Genomic DNA, 23,034 nt, shown 5'->3' with positions numbered 1-23,034 from the left:
ATCCGCGAATAACGCCTAAAGGTAGGCAATGGCTTAAGGAATTGATAGCCTACTTTTAATAAATCGTGTATTTTATTGAAAAAGAGCATTTTCATAAAAGTTTCGTTTATTAAATCCAACTCTAGGATATCATATTGAAGTAATACAGTGATTTTAAACCTCATATTGTATCTAGTATTCATGTCATGCATGAATGTTTGACCATGTATCTCATTGCGTTACGAAACACAATTATGGAAAAATCGATTTATTTAAATGTTTATGAAATTAAATTTTCAAGAATTATACGTCATTTAATAGCTAAATAATAGGAGATTACGATATACCATTCGATAGCAGAAACTGGTTCAATGTGAAATGATTGTTTGAACATTTCATGAGGCCGGTCAAGCCGATCAATGTTACCCCGCTGATCAATGATACCCCGTTTAACGGTACATAAAATCGAGGTGAAATGTAATAAAATCCGAGTAGGGGTAGGCGGGGCATTATGGACACCCTAAGGTTTTTGCGAACTTTACCTGGCAAGATGTCAAAAAAGTTTAGTTTTTTGATACATGTATCCTTTTAAAGTCTATTTAGCATCTATTGCATAAGAATGCTCACGAAGAAAAATGATTTATCCACTTCAAAAAATGTTACGAAAAATGTTAGTTTTTCATGACCGTCTTCAAGCATACGGGGCAGAATGGACACCCCCATGGGGCAATATGGACACCATGAGACTTTTACGAATTTCGTACATTATCTACACTTATAAAGTCATTTCATTACAAAACAACTATTATGGATGAATAATACGCCGAAGTAGTTCATTTTTGTTCAGTTAATTTAAATTGAGGCTGTTTTGGATAAAGCTTCGTTATTGTCGGCATGTACAGCTGTGCCTAGAACAACTATTTTCCACTGCTGTCGTTTTTTGACCAATTTGTTTCACCATATGTCTACTATAGTGAACATTTAACCGGAAATGTACCGAAATCGAAGAATTTGGTTGGTTTGTGATTTAGCTTATATTTTTCCCTTGCCGCTTCTTTCAAAAAGGTGAGTGTCCATTTTGCCCCGGCAGCAGAAGATATTTCCAAACTTGATTTTTGATATAATAAAGAAGAAAATATAAACATGTTAAGCATGTAGATACAGCAAAACTACTTGCATGTGTTCTAGAAATATCAGGTTTTAATCGACCTGCAATAAATTAATCACTAAATCTTATTTTAGATGGTGTGAAAATTATAATTTCCATGCACAAAAAACGGAGGACGCAACTTTTTCGTGTAAAATCAAGTATAATTTTAATTTCGAATGTTTCTTTCCTGAAACTACGTTTTAGACAAATGGACTATATTCTCCATTCATTAAAAGTTCAAAAAAGTTCGCATATTTCAAAAATATTGAGGGTGTCCATTCTGCCCCGGGTGTCCATAATGCCCCGCCTACCCCTAAATGGCAATTTTTCAGTGGACTATTGGATTACCAGATTGTTGAATGGATTACAGGGAGTTCCATTGGGGAGATGACCAAAGGGGGGGGGGGGGGGGGTTGTGTTTGGCAGAAGGCCTAAGAAAGAGGCGAACAGGGATCCCAAAGGACTTAAGGGGAAGAGTGACTCAGTAAATTTTGAAGAGAGGTCAGTTTAAGTGGGAAGAGGGATCCAGTTACGACTCGCGAGGGTATCAGTGGTGTCACTTTTCTACTGTACACGATCAACAGTTGAGTCTCAGAGAGAATCAGGGGCATTCCCGAGCCAAGGAGAATAGCAAATTAATAACTGCGAAATAACATAACCTGTTTTCATATCTTGATTTGTTATTATTATCTTATCAAGACATTGCTTCTCCATAACATCTTCTGTTGGACAATCTTATTTTGTTATGATCACGGTATTGGTATGCATCAAATAACATATGAATAACACATTTTGTTGTAAAACAAATTTAGTTCCCAGTGTACTATTGAGAGTATATGAATAATTGATTATCAATAGCACAACAATAACTTATTTTGATATGAAAACTACATCATTCGAGATTTATCAATTATTATCATTATCATTATTATTATCAATAACTTTTAAAGTTCAAAATTTGTTATTAAAATGTTTTCCATATTCATTATTTTTGAACTATCAAAACATGTTATTGAATTGGTCTTCCAGAAACATTTTTTTTATGATATTTGTTATTTTGCCGCTTATGACAATCAAGTTTATAACATAATATGTTATGTTGATAACATACAACAACTGATTCTATTGTTCACTTATTTTGCAAAAATAACACATTTTATTATGCTTATGTTATTCCCGAGCAGAGGGTTTTTGATTGTTTCAGTTTCTGAAGGGTATATAACGGAGATTTCGGGGGCATTCCAGGAAGGATTCCGAAGATTTCATGGGGTCTCAGGTGTCATTTAGGCGATCTAAGAAGGATCCAGGGGAGTTTCAGGGGATCTCAGTAGGAGGATTAAAAGTGTCTCAGGAGCTTCAAGGGGAAGGCACGAAATGTTGCTAGTTTGAGTTTAAGGGCATCTCGAGGGGGTGGTTTCAAAGACGTCCGAAAGGGAACCATGCGGCTTTCGAGGGTGCTTCACAATTTTTCAAGCAGTTTCAGTGTCGTTTTAGAGGGTTCTGTGGCATTCCAGGAAGTCTCAGGGAGTATCGAAAGGTTTAAGGACATTTTTAGGGGCAACATGGGTTTTAGGAGGGGTTTTAGAGAGTTTTGAGGTGTTCCAGAGCGTATCATACTGAGTACTTCAAAGGCGTTGTAAAAAAGGTTCCGGAAAAACAACTCTATGATGCTCTCGGCTGGCTGATACACACTTAAAACAGAATTGGTAGTTCAAATATCGGTTTAAGTTTATTTGCTGAAATCTCGACTAAGAACTTGACGTTTAACACCCATGGGTGCTGCTATGAATAAAGTTATTATTTTTCTTAAGATTACAACAGAATCCAACCAATCCGAGCTCAACTGAGTGTGTACCAGTTTTGCTAGCTTTAAGGGGTTGCAAGGGTACCATATGTTTTCAGAGGTGCTTAAGGGGAGTTTCGAGGATTTTTAGGGACCAAGGGATTCAGCAGGGGGTTTATATGTAGCTCCAATGGGTTTAGGAGGCTGCAGGACCTGAAACCCTTATGAAACGGCTCTGAAACTCCTTGACACACCTTCAAAAGCCCCAGAAGCACCCTCAAATGCTTGAGCCTCTCTAAAACCCTTCGAAATACACTTAAGCCCACTGTATCCCTCTGAAACGCCCCAGAAAGAAGACAATTTTTATGGATGTATAACAGCAAGTATAACAGTATACCAACACCCTTGATAAAACTGGTGGGCTGTTCGGGTTCGTTTGGAAGTTGACCATCAATGTTAACTTCTTCTCCCGATCAGCCTAGATAGCTGTGTAGTGTCGGTAGCGGTTGTCTCAATTGGCTAAGAATAACACTACGGACCGCCTGATCCAGTGGTAAGAGTCCACTAAACAGGTGACCCCTAATTCATGGTGTTATGCGGCTTTATGCTTACCGTGCCAAAGAATGAATGGTTAGGGGGGTCTAATAAAAATCTAACCACAAACGGAGCCTGTGGAGAATTAGGGCGTCCACCACAGTAGTAGTTTTCTATTGGGTATTTTCATGGCATGAAATTACTCTGTAGTTTTATCCCGAAAGGGTGCGTGCATTGTAAAAAGAAGGAATAAGTTCCAGATTTATCTGGTTACGTCGTTCTTTCTGAAATGCTCGAAAAACATTGTCGATTATCACATCTGTGATGTTCGTCTGGCTAACATGCCTGTTCATGTGAACTCACATGTCTCCCAATTTGGGATGTCCACAGTGACTCTTTTACACAAAGTTGTATACGTTTTCAAGAAAGCACTCGCTCAAACGTAGTTTTTGCTTGGGTGATTTCTTGAATAATGAGGATGCTTTTGATGACGTGCCTTTCTATGTCATATTGAAAGTCGCATGACGTCGCAAGCTACCTCCAATGAGCTTTTTACGCTTATGCGTTTTACAGTGTCCTTTTCAGGGCACTGATTAACCCCGTTGTGGTATGAGCTATGAGCTCTCGTTGCGCTTATGCATTCATTCCCTCTTCTAGGGCACCCCTTCCTATTTCATCACCTTTCCCTTTCCCTATTCCCATCCCTTGTCCCATTCTCCCTCAGGTAAATGATGAAATAGCGTGCCTCTGGAGCCGGCCTTCTGATACCTGATAACACCCTTGATAAAACTGAAGCTCCAAAGACGTCTCATGAATGTTAAAGATTGTCCATAATGATATTTTTCTTGACTTGATGCCACTGAAACCCGAACTGAAAATCAAACAACGAAAGTTGTTCCAAAACCGACTCACAAAAGCGTGTATCATTAATAGATTTTATTGTCACAGTGACCTTTAGAATTAGATCGCTCGATGGCTCTCAGTTGTGTGCGATGTAGATACCTATCGGTAGCGCTACTACATACTACACACCTTTGAGGTAAGATTAGCTATTAAGATTCAGAAACATAATTTTTATCGTTAATTTCTATGGTTGGAAATGACAGGCGGCAGCGCAGTGCGGTCGATGCCTTCGGATCGCCGCTTCTGAGGCTCCTCCAATTGTGAAACAATGAAATGAACCTCGAGCCATTTGTGCGCCTCTCTATAGGCATATCTTACGATATCTATCGTGATTCGTGTTCGGTGCATCAACTAAAGCATGTTAGGAGGCGATCAAACTGTTCGCTGACGGCGTTTGTTGTTAATACCTTTGCGGAAGGTTCGTACTGCCACCGCGTCGTCGCCGTTGTTGTAGATTGATCAATTTTCAATTCATAAATGCGGCGAATGACGACGGTGTGCACTTCGCGCGCGGAGTATATAGATTGAATTAAATCATATTTTATTGCCCATTAGCTCCTTGTTTGTTTAGACTTCCTTCATGTGTATACTGGATTAGCGGTTGTTTTCTATAAGCTGTTGGAGTTGATGAATATATCGATGCTGACGAAGGTATAGTACAAATTTGGGTGAACTGTCATCACAACTAATGATTATGGTATGGCACTGCAAACGCTCAGACCAGTACTAGAACTGAATTCCAAGATTTCATTGGAAACTCTAAAATTCTGAAACAGTTAATGCGGAGAGCATTCGGCTCGTTATTTTGTTTTCTTAGTTCCGACGTTTCTATCCCAATTTGGATCTTCGACAGGAATGTATAAAAAACATAAAGCATCAATTAACACTAAAATCATTTTGAGTGGAGCTTTTTTTAATTATTTATTTATTATTATCATTTCGGGACTAGTTCATCTCCATTCCAACTGGGACAAAACCTGCTTGTTTACTAAGTGTTCTATGAACCACTTCCACAGTAATTAACTGAGAGCTTCTTCTGCCAATGACTATTTTGCATATGTATGTAGCTCCGCTGAGCCCTGAGGAAACGGCATCGAATCCTCCTGAGATCCCATAAACCTGCAGAACCTTCATGTGATCCCCTGAAATACCCCTGAAGCTCCCCTGAAACGCCTGTGTGAAACGCCTTTCTAGAATCCTCCTGACGCTCCATGAAACGCCCCTGTGACTCCCTGAAACACTTCTATGACCCCCAGAAACCCTCAGAACCTTCCTGAAACTTCCTTGGATCATCATGAGACTCTCAGAAACGCCCCTGACCCACTGAAACCCTCCCGAAAGTTCTTGAAAATGAATAAATTTGTATTATATAACACGTAATCACTCTGAGTCATGTTGAATTACATGATATTTAACGGAAGTTTAAATGATATTTTATAAAATTCACGTGACATGCAAACTTCTATGAAATCCCCCCCTCCGCCACCAATTATGTGCATCATATCACATGAATGTACACGTTTATTTTTATCTGTGGTCCCCCGGAAGATTTCAGAGATCTTCAGGAGAGCATCAGAGGAGTTTCAGAAAGGTTTCTAGGCATTTCAGTGGGTCTCGGGAGGTTTCAGAGTGCTCAAAGGGGAATTTCAAAGAGAGTACTTACACAAGGTCAAAATGTTACATCATATAACCTGTAACAAAAGCACCCCGTCATATGCACACATTTGTCCATCAGTTTATAAATGTACAACTTACTCTTAGTATGAACCTTGCTTTCAAGATTGCGTGCAAGGAATTCTTTCATGTAAAATTTATTTGTATTTTTTTTACGTGACGTGTAATTTTCAGAAATTTTTGCTGTGTTGGGGTTAAAGAAAAATGTCTGAGGGTCTCGCGGTGGTTTGAGAAGGGTTCCAAGGCGTTACAAAGCATTTCGGGGGATTCTGAGCTGTTTTGAGGTTTAAGAGAATCTCCTGAGAGTTTCTGGAGAAATGTATAGAGAGGCTTCAATGCGTTTTAAGGGAATTTCGGGTTCCCGAGGATTTCAGAAAAGTTCTTTGCGGTCTCAGGGGACTTTGAAGAAGTTTTAAGGCGTGTCTATGAGGTTTCAGAGACAATTCAATGCATTTTATGGTGGTCCGTGGAATTTTTGGGGGATTTCGGAAAGTTTCAGGGGACTTCAGTACTGTTTTACAGAATTTTACGGAATACCGAAGAATACCTAGGAGTTTTAATGAGAAGGGGGAGGGCGGATTGTCTGCATTGGCTTTTTGGGAGTTTCAAGGTGTTTCAAGGGGTTTAAGGAGGAACCCAAGCAGCGTTCAGAAGGAAATTGGTAAAACATATGAGTCTATGTGATCCTATGTGAGTATAAACCTTATTCACAATACATAAAGAATTCACGAATCACGCTTATAGATTCGAAGACCCGTATTTAAGGAAGTTCTTGAATACTCGAACCAATCATTAAACGCACCAGTTGACCTATCTTAATCGCATGAGGCTGGGTGAACACAAAGGTTGTTCGACGTTCATGCTTCAAAGGAGTACTAACATAGTATTTATGCCATATACTTGGACAGTTCTTGAATACCCTAAGTTTTATAAGGACCACATGCCTTCTTCCATCAACTTAAACTTCCTTAAGCCGAGTTAAAGGGTGTTTGAGGGAGTTTAAGTTGGCGGAAAAAGGCATGTGGTCCTTATAAAACTTAGGGTGTTCAAGAACTGTTCAAGTATATGGCATAAATACTACCCAAGTAACCACGGTGCTGAAGCCTTATTACTTGCAGATATACGGTGTATATAGAGCATTCATTACTTTACATGCAAACTTAAGGTTGATTTAAAGTGGAAATGGGCAATTATAGAATCAAATTAAGAATATACTAGTATAATCTAAGATCAGTCGCATAATTGCCCATTGCCACTTTAAATCAACCTTAAATTTGATGCAATAAGGCTTCAGCATCGTGATTATGTTAGTGCTCATTTGATGCACAAACGTCGAACATCCTTTGTGCTCACATAGCCTCATGCAATTAAGTTAGGTCAACTGGTGCGGGCTCTACCCCATTTGGCATAATGCTAATTGGTATATAATCCATTTAGCATAACAATGATTATGCACATTCTTACAAAGAAGGCTGTACTTCATAGTATCCCGAAAGCCATTATGCCAAATGGCCGTAATATGGGGCCGTTCATAAACCACGTAAACCGTAAACTTTGTTGGGGGGGGGGGGTGGTTTGGTATACGCTCCATACAAATTTTAAAATTTTTGTATGGACGAAAATTCACGAGGGAGAAGGGGGGCGGTGTCTGGGATGGCCAAAATTTGGTTTACGTGGTTTATGAACAACTTTCTATCAAATGATCATTATACCAAATGGCTTCATGACAAAAGGCATTGCCATGTGGCATTATGCCAAATGGGATAGATCCATAAATGGGATAGACTTTCCAAAACAATGAAAACAAACGATATTTTATTTGTACATCCTTAAAACGACAGATATAAAAATTAGTAAAATTCTCCTTTTTTATGTATTGTTTAAATTAATTTATTCCGCTGGCCGTAGACAAGGAAGTCAAGAAAATTTTCTTTACTATAAGTTTCGGAATCGACCGAGAATCGAACCCGTAACCCTCAGCATGGTCATGGTGAAATTCCACGCCTAAAGCTATGGCTATAGAGCAACTGTTTTTACCACATTAGATGTGCCAACACAAATAATTAGTTTTCTCAGTGTTCTACGGTATATTTTTTTTAATCGGTCAATGATGGACGTAAGAAGAGCTGCTGGTGTAGTTCCATGTGAACCCTGATCCTGTTCGTTCCGCAAAACAAATTTTGAACAGAATTTTGAGTGATTTTTAAACAGATGATGGAACTCCATACAAAGCATCAACACTTTTCTGAAGGATCAGAAATTTGCATGAATTAAACATAGCCTCTCGGATGAATTACGCTGAATTCAAAATTCAGAATGAAATCTAAACTATATTTTAGAAATCTTCCACAGAACTTTGAGTAAATACTGAGTGTGAGTAGAAAATTTAATAGAGATTCTTCGTATTATGTAAGAAGTATAAATATTAATCACGAAATGTAGAAATAGCAATAAGTTAAAATAGGGTAAGTGTACCAATGATGGCTATAGTACTATTTATTCGCCATAGCTGATTTTCTTTCTTTAATCATGTAAATCAACAAGAAAAATTTTGTGAACACTAGATCACGTTCACAAAAGATGGTTGCACTCATTTAAACTGCATATTTTGCTCAAATTATGGTAGAAATAAATCATTTTCCTTAAAATTTCAGCTTCCTTGCACCCTTTTTCGCCATAGTGCACCAGTTATAGCTTACCCCATAAGGAAAGCATGTAAATAGTGCGAAAAGGAACCGAAGTTAAAAAATGTAACCATAACTGGTACAGGGTTCCTATCATTGGCACACGCTGTAATAAATACTAAAAGTAGTTTTGGCTCCGTTTCTACATTTTTCCTGTAAAGTACGGAAACTAAGCTATCTTTTAACATATTGATGACATTCGTTGGTCTTCTCGTTATTTTTGTACAAATAGTTTTCCTTAGGTAGTGCCATGGTTGGTACACGCACCCTACACAAAAAGAAAAACTAAAAAACAAATTTAAAAAATAAACACGATTTCAAGATTTGTTCAATTTACCTAAACACAACTTAATAATTTCTGTGTTCTCGACGCCTCCAAACAAATACAGAATAATTGCAATATACAAATCAGTTCCAAGTATAAAACGATGCATTGTTGTCTTCAAAAGAGTGTAAGAACCGTGTCATCTGAGACAGCCGTCACCCGTAATTGCACCACCACCTGATCCATTTAAGTACCCATAGCGGGAACGTCGTTGTTGCACAACCAGATAATTTGTGCTAATAGAGTACCCCTATCCAGCCCCTGACTGGACTGGAAGCGCAACAAAACAAGAGCAGCGCAGCAGCAACAGCAGTAATAATTGCGAACTGTAGTGCACTATCCACTTGTGGTTGCTTGCTCCCCCAATGCATTTCCATTTTGTGAACCCCAAACGGTCATCATCACAAAATCATGGAATCAATTGACACTCACGTGGCGAAGCACGATCTCTGCGCTTGTGGGGAGAAGCCGATAAGCATGGATTGGTAAAATGAATTACTTCCAGTGAAATATTGGTGAGAAATTGAAAAAGAAGTTAAAAATTGTGAAATTGTTATACAAACTTTAAACAGTACAATGAAAATTCAGCAAAGTAATAAAAAGAAAAAAAATGAGATAAATAAAATAAAAAAAATCAATAAAGTAAAAATTTTGGAAAATTAAGCATCTGGAACAGTAGTTATTTCATAGCAAAATTTAAAATTGTAACATGCTAGTTTTATTTAATATTTAAATACTGGTACAAAAATGTGGCCTTTTTGACGATTGCTTTTATTTCTTTTTTCTTTTTTAATTTTATTGATTAATTTTTATACGTCAGAGTTTTTTAACGTTGGACTTCGTCTCTCTATTTTTGTTTTTTTTTAACTTCTTGCATTGTAGTTTTGCAAACTCATTCGTTTCAATTTTTATTTGACCAGCATATATGATCAAACATTGCCACATAACCACTATATAATAAACCAATGAGAATAAAAAAAACAAGAGAAAGTTACTCACATGGTAAAATGTTCTTGTACCGGTTCTTGACCCGGTTCTCGTTCCGTTGGCCCTCCCGCCGCGAAAACGTATGCCGGCACTCCTGCTGCTGTAGAGATTCAAACTCCTCCCAGAAGCCACCCTTCCCGTAGCAGTGGCTCCCATTTTCCCGCTGTAGCTGTTCAACGCGGGCATCGATCCCCGCAGCTGTAATTCGGGTGGCGTTGAACGGTTGCCGCAAGTGCACCACCGTGCCGCACGTTTCCACCATCGGGTTGCGCTTGTAGTGCTCGATCAGGTCGCACAGGGTGTTGAACTTCTGGCCACCGCCGACGTCGTACTTGTTTTCCTGTAAGTATGAGAAAAAGTTGCTTGTTCAAAAATTGTGGTATCATAATATATCATATTTGTGAAGGAATTCATATAGTAGATTTGAAGACTAATGTACCAGAAACTTTTTGGATATTCTCGTGAAAAGTAATAATAATAATTCGTGCATAATCATAATTTTGTAATATGCCACGTTCAAAAAGTATGGAGCAAATAATGGTTACAATGATATATATTGCCATTGACAGGCATTTACCAGATTTGCTGGTATGTCTGAAACATACTGGAAAAACGTGTAATTAGAAGGCATGAAATGTTGCTAATTGACAAATTGAGAGATGTAATTTTTTGAAAATAAAAAATCGTGTTCTGATGGGATTGGAACCCACGACTCCGTATTAGCTAGACCGGCGCTTTAACCAACTAAGCCACAGAACATGTAACTCCGAAACCACACCATGAGCACTCCTTTTTGCAAAAATCTATCTCTCTTTCGGCTAAGATGCGAATCCACAACACACTCGCGTTCGTGACGGCAAACTACAAGTGGGAGCAAATTGTTTTTATGAAACCGAAACTTACTCTCGCACTCCGCATACCTAGCCACCAAGTAGTATGTTTACTGGTGTCTAATTTAGTATGCGTCGATAGCTCGGCACGGTCGGAGACCAACTGCGCTTGAAGACCAACTGCGCCGATGTGACGCAAATAATGGTTACTCTTTTAGATATTAAGACCTATATTCCAGGAAGTTTTCAGATGAATTTAGTAGCTCATTGATCTTAATACTTTATTTAAACATTGCTGAAGATTTGAAGACCTATTTCAAAGGTTCTTTAAATGACCCAAAAAATCGAAAAATCTAGGACATACTCCACGCTCCGAGAATTTCTAGGAATCATTGGTTATACTAAGATATCTTAAGACCTGAAGGTGTCCAGGGAACTCTTCAGAAAGGTAGAAAGTTAGATAGTTCAGTACACAGACCGAAGAGTTTCAAGTATGGAGACTTGGGAAAGCTATCGTTATTCATTTATGTAACAGCCAAGGATCTGAATTGTACTCAAAAAAATTCTCAGAGATCTCTACACGTGCTGGTGGATCTGATGGCCCTGCTAAGATTCAAATTCTTCTTGGGCATTGGGCGCGTTCAAAAAATGTCCTGGAATCACTGCACTTGGTTACGCTACATCATAAGCACTGTAAATTATTTTAACAGAGTTTTTTTTCTTCTTTAAATCATATGCTGTACTTTCGAGTTATATTGATGTAGATAACAGAGGCATGATCACTTTAGTTCATAACTCCTTTTTCGGTCAAACGGCATTCGACCAACTGGCATTCGGTCAAATGACCCGGAACCCATTAGCAGTTCTCAACGGGTCTAGCTAGGATCCGTAAAGAAAAATTCTAGGAGTTCATTAAGGTTAATGGCATGAATCTAGCAATCTAAGCCGTTGGAACCACAATAAAACCAAAGTAAAAACAGTTTTGGTTTTATCACGGCTTTTAGAACATCTTCAAGACTAATTGGACTTTTCTTAAGAGTGCCTTTAAATTCTCAATCGGATGCTGCCAAAAGCTTTCCTATCAATCGTTAAAGATCTCGTAGGCAATCGAGCAAAATATTGCAAGGAATTGCCGCAGTATTTTAGACCTGAAACAAATATTAAAAAGGAATATTGAAAATATCATATAACAATAAAGTGTACAAAAAAAATAATCGGAACGATATCATCGCCAATACATCTGTCTGTGTAACATAGTTTTCTTCGGAATCTCGCTGAATATTTAGTAGGCAACATTCTAGATATCCACGGACAGCACTTATCAAGGATCTCACTAGATATCTAATAAAAGACACAATTGAAGTCCTTACAAGTATCTGCCATGGCATCCATATAAGTCATGCCTGGAATCCGTGCAGGATCTTGGAAAAAAAATCGCCTAGTATCTTTCTAGAAATCCATGGAACAACTTGCGTGCAATCTATCAACAAATTATCCAGGTGTCGTGGTTCCATTGGCAACGGAAATCCGTTAGAGGATGTTGTAAAGATTTTTGCTAAGGTTTGTTACAAACCCTAAAAAATACCATGGTATCAGGGGACTTCAGAGGTTTTCTAGGAGATTCTGGGGATTTCTAGGAGGTTCCAGGGGGGGTTTCAGAATGATTTCAGAAAGGCATGACGTACTTTTCATGGGCGTTTCGAGGAGTTTCCGACTTGGTTTCAGAAGGGTTTCTAAAGGCGTTTTAGGGAGCTGCGGGGGTTTAAGGTGAAGGTTGCTCGAGATCATAATAATAAGCTTGGCTCCCGCTCTAATAACCCCCTCAACCACCCACTCAAAACAAACAAATCAGACGGCACACAGTGTAGTGTGACTTGGTCAAATAAACTAACAAAAACGTTCCAAAATGAGTTATATTAAAATAGCAGTTGTACCTTTGGATTTTGGCACACATATGATTTATTGCATATGCCCACCAACACAATTTGTTCTTATAAAATATTTTTAAATTTATTTAAATCCTTATTTTGCCCAATATTTTCACCAATTATCCCATTGTGCACCACTTTATTTACGTTTTTGTTGACAACTCTCTCCTCTCTTCTCTCGTACTTTTTCTCTCTGACCGTAGAAAACTACCGTGTTATGGGGTGACATTAATTGATGTAATTTCAACTCAAACAGCGAACGATTGTTCTGTTATCTATTGAAATCACATTGGAAGTATGATATTTAAAATAGTTAAAATGATTAACAAAATAACAGCTTTGTTTCGTGATAAACATGAACTGCGGTTTTATCAATTTCACCGTACGTTGAACAATACCACTCAGTTTAACGGTACGCTTTTCCGTTTTAGCGAACCGCGATGTAAATTGATCCGGGTTTTCGGCCACGAAAGTGGAAAACGCGTGAGTTTTTCGCGATAAACGGTAGGCTAGGCGAAAGTGCGGACAATTTCACGTAATCGATCAACTTATTACAGTGCTGTGTTGTGTAGAAGACTGTTAAATAGTGATTTGAAGATAAGGGTGACGCGCTTGTCGAAGAAAAAAAAGTGCAGTGTGTGCTACATTTTGGCACGAAATTGTGAAAATATTGTGAAAATTGCAAAGCAGTACTTCCTGACGGATGAAAAATATAGTTGTCTTCCACAAGTAGCCACCTGAGTGCAATTTGAGAAGGTAAGCAAGTATAATTTTGAGAAATTGTTCGCTAACTTCCGCGCTTCTCGATGACTATGGTGAGGGGAGGGAGGTATAAGGGAGAGAGTGGCGGCCATACTCGCTGCCATTTTGTAACCCCTGCAACTATGTCCTTAAAGGTTTCAATGATGTTTCAATTCAAAAGATTACAATGGGGTTTTGGAGTGTGGTGTTAGGGGAATTTCGGAGAGTTTTGGGGGATTAGAGGCCGCCATGGAGTTTCAGAGGCGTTTCAGGAGCTTTAAGGAGATGTTCATGGACATTTCTGAAAATATTAAGGGGTCTCAGAGTGCTTCAGGGAAATTTGGGCCGATTCAGGGGTTTGGGAGCGTCTATAAATGACGTAGCATTTTGTTGGCCGATTTTTGACTCCCCCTCCCCCCCTCGTAACATATTTTCCATACCTAATACATGGCTCGTCACGCAATCCCAAACTCCCCCCTCCCTAAAAAGCTACGTCATTTATGGACAGTCCCTTTCAGGGTTGTTCAAGAAATTTCACGCACGTTTTAGAGGGTCGTTTCAGGAGGTTTCAGGTACGACAATTCGTCTAAGGGTGATTTAGAAAATTTAAGAGGAAATTCAAGAAATTCCAAAGTGTTTCATGAGTGATTCAGTGGGTTTCAAATGATCTTTACAGGCATTTAAAGGTTTGTGGAAGTCTCAGGGGCGTTTTAGGGGTTCTTAAGGATTTCAGAAAATGTTTTTTGGGGTCATTCAAGAAATTTCACTGATTCAACATTTTGGGGACCTAAGTGAGGGGGCTTTCAGGGGCCCTTTAAAAGGGTTTCTGGGAATATCAGAGGCTTTTCAGGAAAGGAAAGGAAGTTTAACGTTTTGTAGACGAATGTTTTTGGCCACTGTTGCCACAACCTGGCTGCCCACAAACATGTTTATTATGATTTGCTTCATCGTCGGGATCATGACCCATCCGGCCCAAAGCGTTAAGGAAATAACAAGAATTACAGAAGCTTAGATTGGCTACATGGGTTTCAGGGGAATTTAAACGATCTCTAGAGCCAGGGGGCATCAAAACTATCTTTAAACTCCTTGTAACGCTCCTGATCCCATTTAAAACCCTTCCTGAAGACCTCTAAAACGCCTTTGAACCCGCTTGAAACTCTTTCGTTTTTTTCCAGGAGTGAACTCCCTTGAAATACCTCTGGAAGAGCTAGAAGCCCCTTAACTAATCTGGAACCATTTAAACATTTGAATGAAAAATTATTTCAACGGAAAAAATTGCTGTACGGACAATTGTTTGTTACACTGTAGTCACATAAATGTTTATTTTTCGCGTCAAACAGCTCCTTAATTGATCTTCGTAGTAATTCTATGTATCCGCCAATCACAGGTCTCGTCGAAAATTCGTCAAATATCTAGCAGGAAGCATTTCTAGAGATCTCGGTAAGAACTCACCAATAAATCCTAGAAGAGTCACGATCGGAACCTCCAAAGTATGCAAGTTCATGCGAGGAATTCGTTCAACACTTTTCTTTGACTTAAAGCCGAAATCCCCAGAGAAGCGATTTGTCTTATATATGATTTCAGAAGGTGTTTCAGAGTACTTCAGAAGGTTCAGGGGGTTTCAATGACACTTCAAGGGATTACAAGGAGTCTTAGAAGGCTTTATAGGAGCAAATCAGAGAGCTTCAATGAGTTTCGGAGAGTTTAAACCATTCCAAAGCAGGTATTTCAAGAGATTTGATTGTTCTGGGTTTTTTAAGGGGCCTCATCGTGTTTCGTGAGGTTTTAGGGGCCCAGGGTCGTTCAGCTATTCTTTCGAATCGTTTCAAGAGCTTTCAGGTACGACTCAGATATGTTTACAGACATCTCAGGGGAATTCAGAAGATTTCAGGGACGTTTCAAGGGTTTTCAAGAAAATTCAGCAATAATTTCAATGGTTTTCAGGGGGTCTTCGGGGGCGTTTAAGGGGTTCTCAAGAGGTTTCAGGGGCGTCTCAGGCACGATTCTTTTTTCATGAGCGTTTCTGGAAGTTTCAGAGGCGTTTCAAGGCAATCCCTGAGGAACCGTTGCTTTGCATCATCATTTAGGGGACCTACTTAAACTTTCTGAAGACGGATTGGTTTGTCATTGTTACCACATCCTAACTGACCTTAGGCACATGTTATCGTTTTCATCGTTGGGTACAAATAGCTAAGGGAATTGCATGAATTACAGATTCTTTTTCGGAAAGTTTCAGGAAAGTTTTAAATGGGTCAAGTGACTCTTACTCCTTAAAGCGCCTCTGAAAATCCTCCCTGAAGCTTACTCAAATGACATTGAACAAACTTAAAACTCTCTGATGTCCCCTGGGGTCGCCTTAATCCTTCTGAAAGAACTTTAAACCCCTTAACCAATGTAGAACCCTTCAGAAACCACTTTGAAACCCTCCTGGAAACTCCTGAACCTCATGGAAGCCACCTAAACTCCCTGAAAGCATCATAGTCAAAGAGCATCAATAGGTCTGCTCCAGAGGCACGGTCTCCTACATTTGGGAAATTTGTGCCAAGAAGTCAAGGAGCATACCACGAAACCACCAAGACTTACACTTGTTAACCCATTTACGCGCAGCGATCTATTTATAGATCAGATAACCGTGTAGAAGTGAGACATGTTGAGGAACTGGTGTCTTCTGCAAAGATGTTGGAGAGAGCAAGAACTCTCCGATAGTACGTATTTTAGTACGTATTCGCTCCAGTAGGTGGCACTAGTGATCTTGAAACATTTCGTTTTGATAGGTGTTGTGTCAATAGCCATTGCAAATATCGTCACGCTCGTATCTCGAGAATCTGACCATATGGACGACTTTCGTCTTCGGCAAAGTTGATCAGGACATCTTCAAGGGCTAACCGATAGTGAACTAGTTCGTTCTAGGTTTTTCCGCTAGGTGACGCTAGTCAGTTTTACAAATTCTTAGCTGCTGTATCTCGAGAATCAGGCTTCATAGAGGAATTGCGTCTTCGGCAAAATTGATCAGTACATCGGGGGCTAACCAATAGTGAGCTATTTGGTTCTAGGTTTATGCGCCAGGTGGCGTTTGTGAGTCATAGTAATTCTAAACTTCTTCGAATGAGTGTAATCAGTTTCGTACCTTTTATTTTAGCCCTATGTTGCTTATCCTTTGACAGATACGCGTATTTCGACTACCACTTGTAAACCTCCTCAGTGTCAGTTGAGGAGTCCAGTGATAACTGGAGTGGACACTGAGGAAGATTACAAGTGGTAGTCGAAATACCCGTATCTGTCAAAGGATAAGCAACATAGGGCGGAATTAAAAAGTCGGTACAAGATCTAAACTTTTGAATCCCAAGATTTGGACTGCATAGAAAACAATTTGCTCCGGCAAAGTTGATCAGGACATCCAGAGCTATCCGATACTGAACTAGTTGTTTGTAGGTTTATCCGCTAGGTGGCGCTAGTGAATCTTAACAATTTTAAGCTGCTGTATCTCGAGAATGAAACTTCAAGGAAAAATTTCGTCTTCGGCAAAGTAAATCAGGACATCAAGAGCTATATGATAGTGAACTAGTTAGTTCTAGGTTTATCCGATAAGTGGCGCTAGTGAGTTTTAGAAATTCCTCAGGATCAGGATCACGCTGTATCTCGACAATGAGACTTCATAGAACTAGTAAGGGCCTTCATGGAAATCTACCAAGATTTTCATCAGATAATTTACCAGAGAGCCCATTAGGAATTCGCCGAGAATAGCAGAGGAATTTAGAAGATATATCACACAAGACAGACATCTCAGATCTACTGTTTTCTTGAAACCATCTGATACAAGCACATTTAAATCATGTAAAATTTTAAAAGAAGTTTTGTATTGCGAGTAGATATGTGTTCCACGTTTTGAAAAATAAAAAAAAAATACCAATGACTGATTCAGCCAACATTATCGAATGATGACGTTGACGACTGATTTTTATTACGTCCCATCTACTTACACTGTTTATGCCTTATAACATATTCCCCACAGCCAAATGTTTATGGAAACTTGGGTTTTTACTTCCGCTTTCCCGTGGTATTCCACCCACCCAAAAAAGTATGCTCGATTTCGCACCGAACAAAACATGCGTCACAACAAAATCACTGCGTCATATATCTACCACCCACAACTACCGCAAAAGGTAGTACGGAACTACGTCTTCATCATTCGTCGGTCGCCGCAGTATCTCAGTACTAAATCGTCTTGGGTCATTAGTCACCTCCAATTCCGATTCGACACGCTTCTTGTTTGTTTCGCTTGCTGGATGCACCCAAGAATCAAACATGCACCGCCATCATCGCCATCGTCGTCGTCGTCAAACAGAGCTAACCCATTGTTTCTGCTAGTTAGTCATTGCACCACCTCACGAGGAGCGAGCGCGCGCAATGAGTTATGAGCGGACACGATCAGCGTCTTAAACGTTGTTGTGGTATCCCGCGTCGCACCGCAGCGTCCGCGGTGCAATATGGTTAATACAAACCGCACCACGCATTACTGGTTAGTGTTGCTTACTTTTTACTGGTGTATCATCAAATGACTAATATATTCTAACTCAGTATTCCTCCCTCAGCAGAGGTGCTAATTTGTAGACGCTCTTCTTTTGAAGGTACGAGCATCAGTTTTGACCAATCGTCTATTTTTGCCAACCCACTATGCCTATTGCGATCATTGGCGGCGTACATGAGAGCGATGTGTCGCCACGAGCTCACTGCACTCTCTGGCGAACCCAGTATCCAGAAGGTAGAAAAATCGGAAGGGTACGGAGGGAAGGGTACGATGGGCAGGGTATATTTTGATAATGCCGGGCAACAACCTTGCACAGTTGGTGTTTGCTAATCATCCGGATGACGCAAGAAGGCATGCAGCGCCGAGAGCATAATGGGCGTATCAACCCAAGTTACATTTCGATCATCCATTAGTCTTGTAGAGGTTTTGAGAACCGTCATAAAACCTAATACCTTTTATTTTGGTTTTATGGAAGTTCTAAGAACCTCTTTCACTCTATTCAACTTAAAATTGTTACTTAGGAAGTGAAGCGTGATCTGGCAAGCTTTGGGTGAGACCGGCGTTGATGAGCTGCAGCTTGGGGTCTCCAGTTAGCCTAGTGGTTAAGGCTATGGATCGCCAATCCGGAGACGGCGGGTTCAATTCCCGTTCCGGTCGGGACAATTTTCTTGACTTCCTGGGCATAGTGTACTTGCCACACAATTACAAATTCATGCAATGGTAGGCAAAGAAAGCCCTTCAATTAATAACTGTGGAAGTGCTCTAAGAACACTAAGTTGAAGAGAGGCAAGCCAGGTTCCAATGCGAACGTCGTGCCATAAAAGAAGAAGCTTTCAAAAAGTTATCAACCTTCCAAATTAGAACCAGCCATATTCCAACCAGAACACCTTTTCCCACACTTACTTCACAGAGTCGCCATCCCGCATAGTCGGCGAGACTTAATCTGCTCAAGAATTTATCAACCAATGCCCATCTGGAATGCTGAATTCGCGCTCCTCAGCCAAATTAGGCATCCACCGCAATAACTAGTTTCCTGCTTCAATACTATTGCTTTATCGCGGCGAGAACGCGCCACGCTGAAGCGAAGCAATCATTGAGAATTCTGCGCACTTGCCTTTTCTTGGAGCGCTCTCTGTTAAAAATTCCAGTCACACCGGAGATGTTCTCCTATAAGCCTACCTACTTGATAGTTGTAGTCCATGTCACCGCCACGGTCCAGCTCAGGAAAGGAGACCTTTTCAAGGTCTCGCACTCTTGTCCGGCTATGGCAGCTATGAATGTTTCTCACTTGACTCGTTATAAATAGCACTTCGGCCGATGATGATGGGAGATATCACCACACTGATTGCCGCCACCACCGCACCGACCGGATGGACCTCGGTGAGGAAGGCGCGCGCGTGTGTATTATAATCATCGCCTTAAGCAAGCCCTTTTCGCTTTAGGATTCTTTGTAATCATCAGCACCGACCGGGTCGAGCCATTCATCGTCGTCGTTGTTGTCGTTGGAGATGACGGTGTTAGATACAGTGGTGGTCGAAACATTTGAGAATTTTAACGGAATTTTACCAACTTTGAACAAGATATGTTGCGTAAACACGTCCTCAACTCACAAATGTTTCACCAGGGATTTAAATGGAACCACATTGATTTTTTTGCTTTTCTCGTACACCAAGGTGTACCGAAAGGCTATATGTTCACTCCAAAAATGAAATCTTGATAGAACCCCCCAAGTCTTATATACCAATCGACTCAGCTCGACGAGTTGAGATGATGTCTGTGTGTGTATGTGTGTGTATATATGTATGTGTGTGTATGTGTACAGAAATATCACCTCTCTTTTGGATAGTAAATATCATCCGATTTCAACGCTTTTGGTTTCAATCGACGCGGAATATTGTCCCATTGTTTCCAATTAAAAATGGTTTGAATCGGTCCAGCCGTTCCGGAGTTATGACCATTTATGTGTTCCGGACCGGTACCCCAGGAAGGGGTCAGATATGAAAGTGCAACAAACCCATGCATGCGACCCTTCAAACCACGGCATTTTCGATTATCTAATGAACAGTAATCAGGAAAATATTCTCAGACTATATCTGAACCGGTTCCGGGTGTCCCGCCGGAAGTGACCAAATAAAAAAGTGACCCAAACCCATGCATGCGACACATCAAATCACAGCTTTTTGTATAACCTAATGAACGGTAGACAGGAAAATAGTCTCAGACCATATCTTAACCGGTAGCATACCGGAAGCGGTTCCGGGTGTCCCGCTGGAAGTGGCCAAATATAAAAGTGAAACAAGCCCATGCATGCGACACAGACGGTTTTTTCGATAAGCTGATGACCGGTTTTCAAGAAAGTCAGCTCAGATTACGATGGAGACCACCGGTAGTGTTCCACAACCGGTTTCAGGTGTCCCGCCGGAATTGCTCAAATGTAAAAATGAACCATACTTAAGTTACAGTGCATTCAAAAAAAAAAATAAGAGTCATATATGGGACCTTGTGCAAGTAATACACCGTCAGTGTATCAGTAGCCGCTCGTGATGCAATAGCTGCTCACCGTCATTAAAATAATGTATATTGGCATAATACATGTGTGCGATCTCTTTTCACAGGAATATTATTTGGCACGCCATTTGTGGTTATCCGTTACAAAAAGTTTCTAATTTTGCAGGAACGCAAAACGCAACGTTAGTGAGTGGCTGCTGGAACACGAGTGGCACCTGAAACACCGAGCATAGTTTTATAAAATACGTAATTTTTCAAATTTTCCAAATTTTACATAATTTTCCAAATTTTACAAAAATTTACATAATTTACCAAGTTTTACAAAATTTTCCAAATTTTACAAAATTATCCAATATTTTACAATATTTACAAATGTTTCCAAACTATACAAATGCTTTAAAAAACATGCTGAATGATTATTAGTCTCAGAATTAGAATTTTCAGAAATTATAAGAGCAATCAATGCAACAAATTTTGAAAAATTATTAGAAGAACTATTGGGAAACGGACAAATGTTTTTTTAGTAAATCCTACTTGAATAATGATCTTATTAGGCCTAAATATGAGCAAGACACATGATGAAACTTTGGGAGAATACTGAGGAGAATGCCTAGAATAAACATATGGACTTTCCACATTGTTTTTCTTAAGATTTTTAGAACTTCCAATATTTTCCTTTGTAAATTTCTTTGGAAATTAAAATGGCACTTTTCTGGCAACATTTACAATTTTTTTGAGCTGTTGTAAAAATTCAAAATTTTCTAAATGTTTTTAAATTTATCGATTACATTTTCAAGAACTTTTCAAGGCATTTCAATTAGCCTAGCATAACCCTTCAGCAATGAATTGTAATCACATCATTTTTGTTATTATTTTCTCTCGACATAAATTACACTGACTTTCTGTTTCAGAATTCTTCAGAAATTTCAGCTTTTTTTAGAATTCTTCAGATAATTTTTCAACGGTCGATTTTTATGTTTTGCCATGATTAATGCAATCAGTATGCCTATTTATGTTTTCCCCAAAAAAAAAGTGCTCATCAAAAGTGTATTCTGATGATTTCAGTAAGTTCAATCAAAATATTCCTCAAGAATATCATAGAAGATCTGTTGTAGGGTAAATCACCCAAATGTTGCACACTCCATGCTTTCATTGCAATGGAACTGATTGGAGAGAGTTTACAGCAATCCACGTAAATTTTGAAAAAAAAACATTAGAAGCTATTAGAAAATTCGGATTTTTTTTTTTAAACTCTACTATAGACCATTATGCAGGCCTAAACAATCTTTCATCGTCGACGCGCAAAGGGAATAATGAAACTATGAGAAAAATATTCAGGGAAATTTCCGAGAAAAGCGCATGGTATAATCATATCTATATTTTTTGAAACGCCATCTAATGTTTTTTCTACAATATTTTCATTACAACGGTTTTGATTTTTTCGTAAACCCATAATTCAGTGTGATGGATCAACTTGGCCCTAGCTCTCCGGGCAAAATGAAAAATACCACGGACCGCTACCGCTTCTTTTTCGCATGCAGAAGGTCCTGGGTTTGATCCCTGGCCCTTCCTTTTACTCCTACTTTCTATTTTTCTATATACCTTCTCCTTCCTCTCTACATATACAACTCATGCATAATATGTTCATACCCAAGTAACCACAAGCATTATATCATAACATTAATTCAATCGTATTATAGTTTAGCTAATGCAACATAACTTTTATTTTACATCTGTCAAGTAATGAAGCGTTTAATCTACATTATGAAAGCTTTGACGCATTACGAGATTTTGACAGTTCTGTATAGTTCTATAGAGCCGTTGTTAAATGCTTCATTACATTACCATGTTAAAAGCTTTATAGCAATCAATAATGCAAGCATTTATTACTTTATGTATGCATTTACTAAAGCTTCCATAGTTGTAAACAGAAATATATCGCTCAGTTCGAAAAAAAAAACTTTTAGAAACAGAACCATTCAAAACAAAAGAAAAACAAACCAAAATTTTCATGGATTGCTGCGGAGCACTTAGATTATCATGCTCAGATGTTGCTGTTTGAAAATTCATATTATGTATGTTTTTTTGGGTTTCTGGTTGAGACATGAAAACAATCAGATGCTGAGGGAACAAAAATTATGTGGGGTATCGGTTTCCTGATTTAACATAACGCCCCGATTTCATAAAAGAAAGGATTAATGCGCTGTTTGTATTGTTTCTTATTTATTGTATTTGAGATAGAAGTGAGCACGTATGAAAACAAAAAAAAACAGAATCAACACAGATGAATTTATATTCGAGAGTAACATAACTGATGGCATTCAGACCCCAGCACATTTTTAGAGTTGCTAACACAACTCAATAATGCACGAGCTAAGTATACTTTACTTTATGTTGCACATTTTTCCAGGTGCAAAATACATGGTATCGTAGCACACAGCGTTAGCGCGTCCGAGTTTCATCGTGGTTCAGTTTCAGCA

At 39.2% G+C, this 23,034-nt stretch overlaps 1 protein-coding gene across 5 annotated transcripts in view; it reads right to left on the bottom strand.

Moving 5' to 3' along the window:
- The window catches only part of LOC109418403 (tyrosine-protein phosphatase corkscrew), a 318,951-nt gene that overhangs the window by 43,811 nt on the left and 252,106 nt on the right, over nucleotides 1–23,034 (bottom strand). For all 5 annotated transcript variants that reach the window (XM_062855670.1, XM_062855672.1, XM_062855671.1 and 2 more), the window contains one exon: nucleotides 10,032–10,359. In XM_062855670.1, coding sequence (XP_062711654.1) covers nucleotides 10,032–10,359 — 328 coding nt within the window. The remainder of the gene's footprint in view (nucleotides 1–10,031; nucleotides 10,360–23,034) is intronic.

Source organism: Aedes albopictus, chromosome 3 (genome assembly GCF_035046485.1).
Source record: "Aedes albopictus strain Foshan chromosome 3, AalbF5, whole genome shotgun sequence".
Classification (NCBI taxonomy): domain Eukaryota; kingdom Metazoa; phylum Arthropoda; class Insecta; order Diptera; family Culicidae; genus Aedes; species Aedes albopictus.
This window is presented reverse-complemented; position numbering and strand designations above follow the sequence as displayed.